The 12,327-nt window shown below is 34.2% G+C and overlaps 3 protein-coding genes across 5 annotated transcripts; 1 reads left to right on the top strand and 2 right to left on the bottom strand.

The window, feature by feature from the left end:
* Window positions 1-205: 205 nt before the first annotated feature.
* Window positions 206-4,442, top strand: LOC102608110 (F-box protein 7). Its single transcript, XM_052440970.1, has 11 exons — window positions 206-283; window positions 365-451; window positions 665-777; window positions 1,401-1,517; window positions 1,604-1,700; window positions 1,838-1,911; window positions 2,434-2,487; window positions 2,584-2,685; window positions 2,818-2,876; window positions 3,308-3,518; window positions 4,101-4,442. Exons 1-11 carry the CDS (start codon window positions 274-276, stop codon window positions 4,158-4,160), a joined length of 984 nt encoding a protein of 327 aa, XP_052296930.1. The 5' UTR covers window positions 206-273; the 3' UTR covers window positions 4,161-4,442.
* A 302-nt stretch (window positions 4,443-4,744) lies between these two features.
* LOC102607816 (acetyltransferase At1g77540) lies at window positions 4,745-6,504 on the bottom strand. Its single transcript, XM_006472727.4, has 2 exons — window positions 6,225-6,504; window positions 4,745-5,042 (listed from the first exon to the last, which is right to left on the bottom strand). The coding sequence occupies exons 1-2, from the start codon at window positions 6,486-6,488 to the stop codon at window positions 4,971-4,973; spliced, it is 336 nt and encodes a 111-aa protein (XP_006472790.2). The 5' UTR covers window positions 6,489-6,504; the 3' UTR covers window positions 4,745-4,970.
* Window positions 6,505-6,845: 341 nt separating this feature from the next.
* On the bottom strand, window positions 6,846-9,588 carry LOC102607521 (V-type proton ATPase 16 kDa proteolipid subunit). Of its 3 annotated transcripts, XR_008054715.1 has the most exons (5): window positions 9,316-9,588; window positions 8,643-8,928; window positions 7,480-7,620; window positions 7,237-7,328; window positions 6,846-7,135 (listed from the first exon to the last, which is right to left on the bottom strand). XR_008054715.1 is itself a non-coding variant. In XM_006472726.3 (4 exons), exons 1-3 carry the CDS (start codon window positions 9,392-9,394, stop codon window positions 7,488-7,490), a joined length of 498 nt encoding a protein of 165 aa, XP_006472789.1. In that variant the 5' UTR covers window positions 9,395-9,588; the 3' UTR covers window positions 6,846-7,328; window positions 7,480-7,487. The 3 variants fall into 3 exon arrangements, 2 of the variants coding, with proteins under 2 accessions (XP_006472789.1, XP_015384140.1); XM_006472726.3 differs by having other exon boundaries at window positions 6,846-7,328; XM_015528654.3 differs by lacking the exons at window positions 6,846-7,135; window positions 7,237-7,328 and having other exon boundaries at window positions 7,330-7,620; window positions 9,316-9,587.
* Between the last annotated feature and the right edge of the window lie 2,739 nt (window positions 9,589-12,327).

The raw sequence follows: 12,327 nt of genomic DNA, 5'->3' as shown, positions 1-12,327 counted from the left end.
GAAGATGCCAACATGGGACGCGATGGATAAATTATAAAATTTAGTAGGGTTAAATTTTGTAAAACAATGAGGCCAAAAGTAAAATTCACATAAAATAAGTAAATTTCAGACCACGTCAGCTAAAGAGAACGTGTCAATCTAGTAACCATAATATAGAAAAAAAAAAGAAAAAAGCCCATTGTAGGGTCCACAATAAATTAATAAAAATGAAAGCCTTCCGATTATTTCGGTTTCCTTGTATTTCCTTCGAAGAATAACCGCCTCTTCGCGACCATGGCTTCAGGTACTATTATTTCCACCAAATTTACAATTTCTGCCATTGGAAACATCAATTGACCGTCGAATTCAAATCTTGATCTTTCAGATTTCGCCATGACAATTCCTGCTGAGCTGGAATCTTCTCTGCGGTTAAAGACCGTACACCACTTCGTCACGCAACGGCCTTGGCTCGGTAGAGTTAATTATTACAGCTAGCGTACTTTGTTATCTTTAATTCTCTTCGTTAATTAAAATTATCAAATTCTATTTGGCTTTGTTTGGTAGCAGGGGAATTAGATTAGTGGAATTGGACCTCTTTCTCTCTAATTCATTTCCCGAATTCAATGCTGCGAAACGCTGCCTTTGTTCTTATAATTATTTTTTTATTCGTGTGATTCACTGTCAGATCTTTATGGAATTAATGTGAGGCCTGTAGCACCGTTTGGAAGCGTGAGTAGAAAACCGTATGTTGATACGGCGCTTATACACCGTTGCTTGCCGGATGAGCTGCTTTTCGAGGTATTACTGTTACATGTTATACAAGTTTATTGAAATTTAGTTATGGAATTATTTTTTCAAAGAGATAAAATGAGCTATTTTGATTGAATTTATTTTGATATGTAGTTGTAGCAGAATTTTTTTTTTTTTTTTAGTTTCATTGATGAGAAGTTGTATGCTCGGATGAATAGAAACCGAGGCTGAAGTATCTGTTCCATATATTTGATTTGTAGTGTCCGAAACTGAATATTTTTGGCATTGTAATGCAAATTGAGTGCTTTTGGCATCCCCCTTAGTGCTTTCAAACCGTGAAAAGCTCTTTTGGAGATATGTAGAAGCACTTGGAGAGCTTTTTGAAGAAGCATATGATAGGTGCTTTTCTAGCAGACACATCACACATTTTGGACGAGGAAAGAATATCTGGTGAAGCGCTTGATAGGTGTTTTCTGATGGAGTTCTGATGGAGTTCTTAAAGTGATTTTACCGAAAACTCATTTACTCAAAAGGAATTTTCATAGAAGTCCTTCCATGCTTAATCTGACTTGCTTCTTTTACTCCTATTATGTTTTCTTTATTTGATGGCTAGGGTGAAATTTTTTTGGTTATCTTAAGTTAATATATAACAATAATATATTCATGTGCAGGTCTTTGCGCGAATGAGTCCATATGACTTAGGAAAGGCATCTTGTGTCTGTCGGAAATGGAAGTACACAATTCGTAACCCTGTGTTTTGGCGTAATGCATGCTTAAAGGCTTGGCAGGTAAGCTTGGAATTGATTATGAATGTATTTTCTAGTTTATGATATGTAAATCATTCAAGCTTGAAACTGGGGTATCCTTTGTGAAGCTATCCGGAGTGGTGGAAAATTATAAGATTTTACAGTCAAGGTACGAGGGTTCTTGGAGGAAAATGTGGCTTTTAAGACCTAGGATCCGCATTGATGGTAAGATGTGCTGCAGTTTTTTGTTTTAGTTTTGATAAAAATGTAAGACTAAAGTCCAGCAGCTTGATTTTTATTTAATTAAGGTTACTACTTTCCACCTGATATATCCTGAAACTAATGCAGATTTCAATCCTCAGGTCTTTATGTGAGTAGGAACACCTATATCCGAGCCGGAGTTGCTGAGTGGAAGATTACCAACCCTGTCCACATAGTATGTTTTTCTATTCTGTATTGATAAACATGTACTTCTCTCCAAAAACAATTTGAATTACTTTCACTGTAAAGTGTGGTCTCTTTGGTATATTTTTCTAAGCATTACAAAACTAAGTTTAGAAAGGCATAATACATGAAAGGTTTAATCTCAAGGGGGAAGCAAAATCTATCCAAGTTTTTGTTTAATAGCATTCTATTCTATATTGAACTGTTCATTTAAGATCAAAGCCCAATTTGGCTTCTTGCAATTTTCGTTAACGTTATTTGTTGGGTAGGTTATGTAAATAGTAATGTGCTACTGTATGAATGTCAAAACAATGAACTATAAAACACATGAGATGTGCAGGTAATATGTCATAACTAAATGTGAAATGTTTGTGAAGGAATGGCCGTAAAAGATTTGCAGGGATAATGGCCTCAGATAGTTCTCTGATTAAAGTGGTGCTAGAAGAAATTAAATTATTGAGAGAAAAGAGTAAATTTCTGTGCATTATTTACTTTTTTGTCAATGCCTTTTCAGGTCTGCTACTACCGATACATGAGATTTTTCCCTTCTGGCAGATTTATTTACAAGGTTATTATCTTAAGCCAGTATCACTCTGAATTGTCGAAATAATCCTGTGTTTCTCCACTGACTGCTGTCTTTTTGTTTCTTTATTGCAATTGTCAGAATTCTTCTCAAAAGATCAAAGATGTGGCAAAAATCATGAACTTTCGTGCAGCTAAAGCAGACTGTGTATTTACCGGCCATTATACATTGTCAGAGGACAAGGTTAGGCCATTGTTTTTTGCCATATTATTACCCAGAAATTCTGCTTGCTGAGTTTGAAATACATAATTTTTCCAAATCATATCGCCGTTGCTCAATATGTATCGTGAAAGTTCTTGTGGGAACTTGTTGCAGGTGGAAGCTGCTGTTCTGTACCCTGGTTTGCGTCCAACTGTGCTAAGAATCCGCTTAAGGTACAATTACTGTTTCTTTAGGGCATTAGTTCTGAAGTTTGATAACAAAAACTTGGCCAACTCATTCATTTCTTCGTTTTTTCTTTATTATTGTTCTTACTGTTTCTTTCTTTTGGTGTGGGGGGAAGATGTGCACCCATTTATTTTCAAATGTGATTATCTGATGACATTTTCCTAAGTTAACTTCCTTTAATATTCACATGAATATAATGCATGAACTTAAAAGGGTATAAAAACTAAAAAGTCCTTAAAATTTCAGGCTCAGTCCACCTAAAAGGAAAAAAAGGTTATGCTGTTTTAGGAAGCCTGTTGTTACAGAACCAGAAGAATATATGTATTTTTGCATGCTGTAAAATTGTGGGTATTTTATATTGTGCCCAATTTAGAAGCTTCTTTAGTTACTCACTTCACTGACCTCCATTTTCTCATAGATTACGGGGTACAACAGCTGGGGCTAACAACCGGATGGATTTGCTATCGCTTGTTACCAGTGGTATGAATGATAATGAGCTCAATGGCCGTGATGAGGACATTCTTGGAGTGGTTGAAGGGTGGCAGGATGATGAAACTCACAACCCTGATGTGCCTGCTGTCTCACACAAGAGGGGTCTAACACCTTTTGTCTTTGTACCATTTGAAGAGGTATGTGACTTATTTTACTTTGGATCATTTGGTAATATTTTTTCTGGAGTTAACAAAAAGTTGCTGCTGCTGCTTTTTGTTAAGCATTAATTTGCAAATATTCAATCATAATTTGTTTTCTTAAGGGCAGTTGTATGCCCAGGCTTTTAATTCACCTTCAGTGTGGGTGTGAGCCTCAAGGCATGAAAAGTCTGTGCTTAAATTTACATTTTACATGTCAAGTATGTGTGCACAGTCGGTCACGAATTACTATAAGACATGAGTTGGGTCAGGGTGGTGGTTCAGTGTGTGAAAGGGGTTGATATCTTGATGTGATTTGGGTGGGATTCCTGCATGGAAGGGAAATTTGTTGAAGTCCTGGGTTGAGAAATGAGACCAACGGTCCAACACGCTACACCTGAGATTTTGCAACTAAGTCAAGAATTATAAGCATATTTGAACCATAACGAAGTCAGTGAATAGCTGTTCCTCTGAGATTTTCTGCTTGATAGGGAAAAGTGTAAATTAACTATAGTATAAATCAGACTACCATTTATCGAACTTTCATCATTAATGTTGGTCCCTTGTTTCTTTTTTATATAGGTTGAAACATCAGTTTTGAACCTACCCGTGGAAAAGATGGATTATTATGTACCTGGCTGATACTTGAAGCATCGGAGTATTGCATTGCTGTAAATATTAAATGTATCCACCCAGCAGCTGGAATTATTGTATCACTGTATCATATTTTACCAATGTGAGCCCAAAAAAAAAAAAAAATGCAGTTGTTCAAGAAGCTTTTTGACTTTGAAACTCCTGTAATGGAACATGACCGATCTGTGAGTGTAGTTGTGCTCTATCTTGTTTGCCTTGCTGCTGGCGATACTTTTGCTATGGAATATATTGTATTTAATCCATTTTATGTATAAGTTCGTTCAATGGTCACTACTCACTACTTGCCGAGATTACCATGATTAAGGGAATGCCGCGCAAGGAAAACAGAAGCCGTGAATTCGTATTTAAACGTGCCAATCAATGACCCCCAAAAAGACCAGTGGCCCTTTTCTTTCAAATCCAATCCAAAATTTGTAACACATGCATTTTTAAAAAAGATTATATCTGATCTGCATAAGATCAAAGGAATTTGGTAATTATTCACATATGGACGATAAGGTATATATGACTTCAAAAGCTTAGCGTAAGCCTGCCATGGAAGGCAAAACAAGCCAAATTGGGTGTGGCAAAAGTTTGAGAGCAAATGGCAACCCAACATAAATTATGATATCACAGGGATGTGCACTTTTTTAAATACAGTGAGTGCATATTATTTGCAATAGGCAAAGGAAAATGGCTATTCTGTATCTGCAATAATTATAGGCCTCAATAGTGTGAGCCTGAGAGATAAGAGAACAGAACCTTCACTTGGATCACAAACAATTACACAGGCACCTGAAAAGTTAAAGATGGCGACATTTATATGCTAGATCTGGGATCTTCTGAGTATATGATAGAATTCCAGGTTGGATTCCGAGGAAGATAAGTGTCCTGTAAAAATAAAATAATAATAATTAAAAAAAAAAGGAAAAAGAAAGCGAACAGACATTAGCTCAACCGAGCAGTGGGTGCAGTGATGAAGCTTGATTTTCAAAGTAATGATTCATAGTAATGAAACAATTCAGCTTATGAAATAATAATAATGATGATGATGATGACATGCAGTGTTCTGTTACCCAAATGATTATGTAAGTTCATTCTACTTCCAGGCAATTAAAGCACACAAATATGCAGGCAACTCAAAATGTGAAGGATTTTGAGGCTTAATACTAGACACAAATCACTACCCCAAGATCATCAACTTGCATGAGCAGATACACTCAAGGTAAACCTAGCTGCTTAATCCACTAAAGCATAATAGGAGAAGAAAAATTCAGGCAACCATATTACTTGGATACACATGGGACTTACACAATGGTGGCTTCCAACGAGTAAAATACAATGACATATGGAAAATTTATAACATGACAATTCAGGACATGTTCATCAAGCTCGGCTTAGAACATCCAAAAAACCATTTATGGGCATGCACTCTCTTTAAAGAAGAGGAAAGCAAAATTTTGAGAAAGTAAGAATCAAATTTATGATATCCAGCTTCAATGTCTGTCCTAAAGTTTCCGTTCTAATTGATGATAAGTAGGTATAAGAACCACTCCACTTTATAAGTCGAAAAATTCACCATTCATTCTATATTCAGGATTTGCACAATCAGTCCACCAATCATACCAGCAAAGTCATAATACTAAAATGATTTGGGAACTGAAAAGATTGGTGTAAAATGCTATCAAAAGCATTTTATTCCTTTCTAAATACAAACATTTGTTTATTGTGGAGCAAATTCCTTGAAATAATTCAAACCTTGTTGCATAGTTAATAAAAATGAACCTGAGTAACAGAGCTATTCAACACAATGGATACAGAGCCCCAAATTTCAAACAAGAATCAAGCCTAAAGAGAGTTGTATAATTCATCCTCTAAGAATCAGAACGATCAAAGAAATGGTAAACGAAAAAGTAGAAATATAAAATTCAATCAGACCACAATCAATTTTAAACAAAAATTCATTCGTAATCAAGTAACCCCACCAACAAATTAAAAAAAAAAAAAACCATGAAGAAAAGGAAGAAATGAAAAGAGACCCGGGAAGGAAAAGAGAGAAAAGAAGAAGCTTACAGAGACGTAAGAGCAAGTGGGGATGATGGACATGGAGTGAGATTTGGCATGATTGAAGGCAGCACGACAGAGATGAGAAGCCAAGCCTAAGCCTCTTTTTGAACTTGGCACGTATGTGTGAACCAAGTCCATCACTTTTCCATTTTCTCTTACCACATATTCAACGTAAGCTTCTTTGTCTTCCGTTTCGAACCTCCGCTTGCTCTCGTTCCACACGATCTTTGGTATCTCCTTCTCTGATTTCGTTGCCATCTCCCCTCTCATCTCCTTTCACTCGCGCGTTGCTTGAAATTTATAAGCGATTTTTATTTTTTTACAATTTATTACATTTAGGTCCTTAAATTTTTATTTTTTCATGAAATATGATAACCTTTTGTCATTTACGTTAAAAGGGTCCCTGAAGTGACGTCATGTGATTGCTTTGATCCATGGAGCCACGGAGGTGATTGCGAACTGTTATGTATAATGTTTTCTTTTTGTTTTGTTTTTAAGTGATAATATGAATGCAAATGTAAGATTGTGATACTGTATTCGGAATTTATAACTGCACAATATGTAGCATATGTGAAGTTTATGTCCTTGTGTCGTAGATTTAAGAATTAACAATCATCGTTACCAGAATGGCGGAGAAAGCTTAATACAACTGGCACTTATTTAAAAAGGCTACACAGTACCGACCGGGATCATTTACATCAAAGCTCCAAGTGCAACAAATACTCAAATCATTAGTGAGTTTGAGGCGCTTTCAATTTTCAACAACACAGCGACTCTTAACATTCCTCACATGCAAAAGGTCGATGGTCCATGTATCATTATTAACAAAATCAGTACTTCATTGGAATGGATATTCCTTTTGACTCTGTAGCTACTCAAGTTGCATCATATCTCTTCATACTGACTGAACAATTGCCCTTTTGAACAAAAGAATGTGAGGTAAATGCATTTTATGGACATTACTGATGTCAGAGAAGTTGCAATCTGAGCAGCTGATCTGCTCTTTTTCAATACAAACCTGTGGGTCTATGCTTAATGCTTCACTGTGTAGTGCGTAGACATCATTTGAAATGTATATTCTGCTTTCACTAATCCAAAGGAAAACCAAGCCTGTGACAACAGAGTATAATTCCATAATACTTAAAGGAATCCATCATGTACACGAGTTTATCAACTAAACTAAACAAATCCAAAAAAAATCAACTCATACAGCTTCAATTTTAATCAGACTGGATAAACGTTACAAGATAACTGTTTTGACCTTTTCTTTTATTCTGCCCGAGATTGGCCTGCTCGAGATGAGAGGATGATTCCCACGATGAGACCATAAAGAGCGAGAGCTTCGGCAAAGATGAGAATAAGAATCATTCCCACAAACAACTTAGGCTGCTGTGCGTTAGCCCTGAAAATAATACCAAGAGAGGATTTTTAGAGCAAATACGCGTCAGTATGTTAAAAACAATCAACTTAATACAAATCATACAGCATACAGCTGAAAACACCAATCCAACTGCTCTACTGCTATTGAATCACAACCAAGGAGGGGCTGGTATTTGAAAACAAACATAAACCAACGTTTCACCCTAACAAGAAAAAGATAAATCACACAAAATTACATGCAGTCAAGCAATGGATGAATAGCCAAGCCAAATGAAAAAAGAAAGAAATTTCCAAGCATGTCCACCTAGGTTAGTCCCACCCAAGGGCTCAAAAAGAGAAAATTTGAAAAAAATAATAATTTGTAGCACTTTTTAAAGTGAAAATGCTATCTCATAATTCTGCATCTCGTTACATGGAAAGAATTATCCAAACATAACATCGACGTTTAGCAACTACCCCAGCAATCTAAAAACAACCTTTGGGAATTAAATCCCTTTGAAAGCAATTCATCTCTTCTTATCCAAGTTTAAATCAGGCATATCCACATAGTTTCTCAATAAGAAATTACTTTTCCATGCAGAAAGAATGGTGTAGAAGAGGGAGCTGGGGGTATCTTACTCTTCCTGCTTCATTCAAAATTCAAAAGCTATACTACTATGATAGCATGAGTTGCACACTGACACATGCATGGATGATTCAGAAATTGGTCATACTAACAGTGGTTGCTTTCTAGCTAACAAAAATGGAAGAAAATGAGGTCCTGAATTCAATGACAAAATGAAACATGGCTCTTATTTGTAGAGAAGTAAAAGCATGAAGTGTTTCAAATAAACAGACAAAAGTCCACCCTTTTTGTTAAACACACAATGCTTAAAGCCCCCTCAAAACCATAGATGCATAATGATAATTCAACAACAATACAGGATAAATAAATCATTAAGTAACATGATTGAATTCATATTTCTATAATCTCATGACCTGACCATGCCATCAACAATTTAAAACAAAAAAAAAAAAAGTACCAGCACAAGGACTACTTCTTACCTAACTCCCGCATCACCAACAATTCCAATAGCCATCCCAGCAGAGAGTCCAGCAAGACCACAAGCAAGCCCCGAAGACAAATGTGCATACCCATCAAACAAATAATAAGACTTAGCTTTAGGGTTGATCCCAGTACTAATAATAACAGCAATAATCAACCCATAAATACCCAAAACTCCAGCCATAACCACTGGAACAATCGATTTCATAACAAGCTCCGGCCTCATGACACCCATTGAAGCCACTCCAACCCCACTCTTTGCTGTCCCATAGGCAGCACCCATACCTACAATAAGAAAATGCAGCCTTTTGTTACAACAATAAACTCTTCTACATGATTTTCAGATAATTTTTTTTTCCAATTATAGACAAGCATACGAGTGCACAAGTTTAATTTTCCCGCCTTTACAAATCCAAAAATAAAATAAAACAAAGGATTTTCAAAAGTAATTGCATATTTATGCAAAAAAAAAAAATTAAATACAATCAAAAAGTCAAAATCTATCGAATATTAGATTTCAATGAGATAATTGTACGAGCAACTGAGAGTCAAATTAGGTCTGCAATGAATAAAGTCTCGTGAAGCCTGATATGATATTTAGCTATTTCTGTTGATTTTCTCGGGACGAGGATATGACAAGGGGACAAGAAAACGAAGAGTAGGAGAAATTACAGGAGAAGACGAGAGCGGCCGCTGCTCCAAGGAAGCCGAAGAAGGGAGCAGTTTCGTCGCCGGAGAAAGTCGATGACATGGCGATGATGATTTTGCCTGTTTGCTACGAAGATCTGAGTAGTCGTAATCGCAAGTTTTAAGTAATTCCCGGATAGCACAGAATTCTGCTCCCGATTAGCTTTGATTACTTTGTCTCTCGTGAGAGATGTGGAAATGCGCGAAGATGAGATCGATCGGGGTCTCGGAGCTGGCTACAAATTAATGATTGATGGTTGATATAATTTAAGAGGATCATGATCGCGATCGCGATCACGGGGCGTTTGTAGTCATGTGTTTTTACGGTAATACCCTCATCTTTAATGAGTTTGAGTCACGGGTAGGGATGGTAAAAATGGATAATTTTTAAAAACCTCCGGTTTGGGCTTGTTGCAAGTAGATGGCGAAAATTTATTTATTTGTAAAAAATCTCCTACTATCAGTTAACTTTAACATTGACCGTTAGTTAACTGTGCAAAGATAATATTACCCTTAATAACAGTTTGTAAACGAAAATAATTAAAAAAAAAATTAAAATTGTTGGGGCGAAAAGCACAAACCCTATTTTTTGATAATTTTATCCTTGTCAATTCTAAAGATTTATAATATTATAGGTAAAGATTATAACTATTTCATTTTCAAGTTTTTAATTTTATCTTTTTTGTAGGAACTTTAAGAAAATATCAATAATTTAAAGAGAATTTTTCAAATTTTTAATTTTATCTTTCTTGTAGGAACTTTAAGAAAATATCAATAATTTAAAGAGGGTAAAATAGCCAATAATTTTAATTTTTTTTTAGTTATTTCCATCTACAAACTGTTGTTAAGGGTAATATTGTCTTTGCACAGTCAACTAACGGTCAATGTTAAAGTTAACTGACAGTAGGGGGTTTTTTACAAATAAATAAATTATCGCCATCTACTTGCAACAAGCCCAAACCTCAGGGAAGGTTTTTAAAAATTACCCTGGCAAAAATCCCTACGAGACGGTATCTCAGGGATTTTTTTCATTTAGAGAGGGTATGAGGATAATTTCATACCTAATTTTTTATTCGGGGAGGAAATTGGAATGAGGTACAATCTCCATCCCCTATCAATTTCCCCATTTTAATTTTTTTTAATTTTTTAAAATTATTAATAAATAAATAATAAAATTTGAATTATAAAATTATAAGTATTGGTAAAAATAAAAAATATCAAAATATTTATATTATTAATTTTTTACGCCTAATTAACTAATTAAAGTCTTAAATTTTTATTTAGGACATTAAAAAGACCGGACATATTCTATTAGCCCAAAACTTTTATTTTAATTTTAATATTCATTAAATATTTTAAACTTAAATCTATTTTTTATTTATTTTTAGATGTTATAATTGTCTATAGCAAATCACAATTTTAATATCTAATCTAATCTAATATTTGCTCTTGATTTGCTTCTACTTAACTATTATGTTGTAAAGGGAATAGTCCACATTTATAAAGTGTCCACGCCACCATTAAAAAGTTAATTTTGAATCTAAATTTAATTTTATTTGTAACAATTTTGTATTAGGCTATTAATTTGTTCATGATAGTTTGTATCCCTTGCATGCTGCGTTACTTACTAATTTAATGTATGTGACTTTTGTAATGGATATTAATATAATATATATTTCGAACTTTACTTCTATTTAAATTTTTTTATTTTAATATGATTAATTCAAAATCAAAAACAAAAAAAATATATTAGTTATTCGGAGATCGGGGACTATCGGAGATCTTTTGTTATTATTCGAGGAGAAAATGAAGATTCTCTTAAATAATTTTAACGATGATGGAGAGAGGACGAAGACATACGTAAAATATCATGAATAAATACAAAAAAATTGATCCCCTCCCCTGCTCTCCCCATTGCCATCCCTAATCACGAGTCGTGCGGTGGCTCACCAGGCAAAACTGTAAAGGCCCAGGCAATTCATCTGAGTTCTGACGTGGTATAATGGCTTGTGTTGACTGGACATAGTACTCGGCTTTTTCTTTTTCGAAGTTCGTGTGTGAAACTGAGGCCCAGCATCAGTACACGTACTTTTTCTTGAAGGAATATTCTCTTTTAAATTTTACTAGCTTAATTTTTGCCTAATTTGGTATTCAATTTAATAATATTACAACAAAAAGTTTGTGAATGGAACTCAATCGATTTCAACAGTTATATGCAGATAATGTGTTTGCCACTAGCTCTTTTCTTTGTCTACTCTTTTACTTGGTGGTTTTTCAGTAATCATGAGGCCATTTCTAATTCTCATGAAACTTCTTAATGTATTGGAGGACAAATACAAAAAAAAAAAAAAAACCAAAGAAAATGAAGCAAAATTAATATTTAAAGCTATCAAAATTAATACAGAAAACAACCTCATTATAACAATGATAGATTAAATTGAAGTTAGTTATCATACAAAAGAACCAAAAATAAATAAATAAATAAATTAATAATGAACTGAACAAGCCAAAATTATTGAATTTTGTGTTGAATTGCTAAGATTTATTGCAAGGTAATTTTGTAAGCAATTAGATCCTTTCTTATTATAAAGGTATGATGGTCAAGTTAAAACTTATGTTGAATCAACGTCAACAATTAAAAATAGTCCATAGATCTAAGTGACAATCCAAGTTTTGAAATATGAATGATTTAATTTATTTATTGTAAAAACTAAAAACTTGTTTGAGTTATTGACAAATAATTAATACACTTCTATAAATGATCCTAAGGGATTTATAATTATACAAAATATGAGGGTCAAAATATTACTACCTTAAGAATTTATTTTTGTAAAAATACTCTTAGTGTAGTACAACCTACCATCTAGATCTAAAACAAGTTGAATTTATAATAAATCACTTATAAGTTTATATTATCACCTAGTAGTGGGGTGTTTCTCTATTTATCATCTTTAATATAATATTATCAAGACTTATTATAGCTATATTGGTAACTTT

This window comes from Citrus sinensis, chromosome 5, assembly GCF_022201045.2.
Source record: "Citrus sinensis cultivar Valencia sweet orange chromosome 5, DVS_A1.0, whole genome shotgun sequence".
Classification (NCBI taxonomy): Eukaryota; Viridiplantae; Streptophyta; class Magnoliopsida; order Sapindales; family Rutaceae; genus Citrus; species Citrus sinensis.
This window is presented reverse-complemented; position numbering and strand designations above follow the sequence as displayed.

Excerpts from the sequence above, each read along its gene's own strand:
- LOC102607816 (XM_006472727.4), bottom strand. The coding sequence starts at position 6,488 with ATGAGAGGGGAGATGGCAACGAAATCAGAGAAGGAGATACCAAAGATC. Across the intron at positions 5,043-6,224 it reads CCACTTGCTCTTACGTCTCT|GACACTTATCTTCCTCGGAA; the intron begins GTAAGCTTCTTC and ends TTATTTTTACAG.
- LOC102608110 (XM_052440970.1), top strand. Across the intron at positions 452-664 it reads CACGCAACGGCCTTGGCTCG|ATCTTTATGGAATTAATGTG; the intron begins GTAGAGTTAATT and ends ATTCACTGTCAG. Across the intron at positions 2,686-2,817 it reads ATACATTGTCAGAGGACAAG|GTGGAAGCTGCTGTTCTGTA; the intron begins GTTAGGCCATTG and ends AACTTGTTGCAG.
- LOC102607521 (XM_006472726.3), bottom strand. The coding sequence starts at position 9,394 with ATGTCATCGACTTTCTCCGGCGACGAAACTGCTCCCTTCTTCGGCTTC. Across the intron at positions 8,929-9,315 it reads GGCCGCTCTCGTCTTCTCCT|GTATGGGTGCTGCCTATGGG; the intron begins GTAATTTCTCCT and ends TTCTTATTGTAG. Across the intron at positions 7,621-8,642 it reads GTTGGTGATGCGGGAGTTAG|GGCTAACGCACAGCAGCCTA; the intron begins GTAAGAAGTAGT and ends TATTATTTTCAG.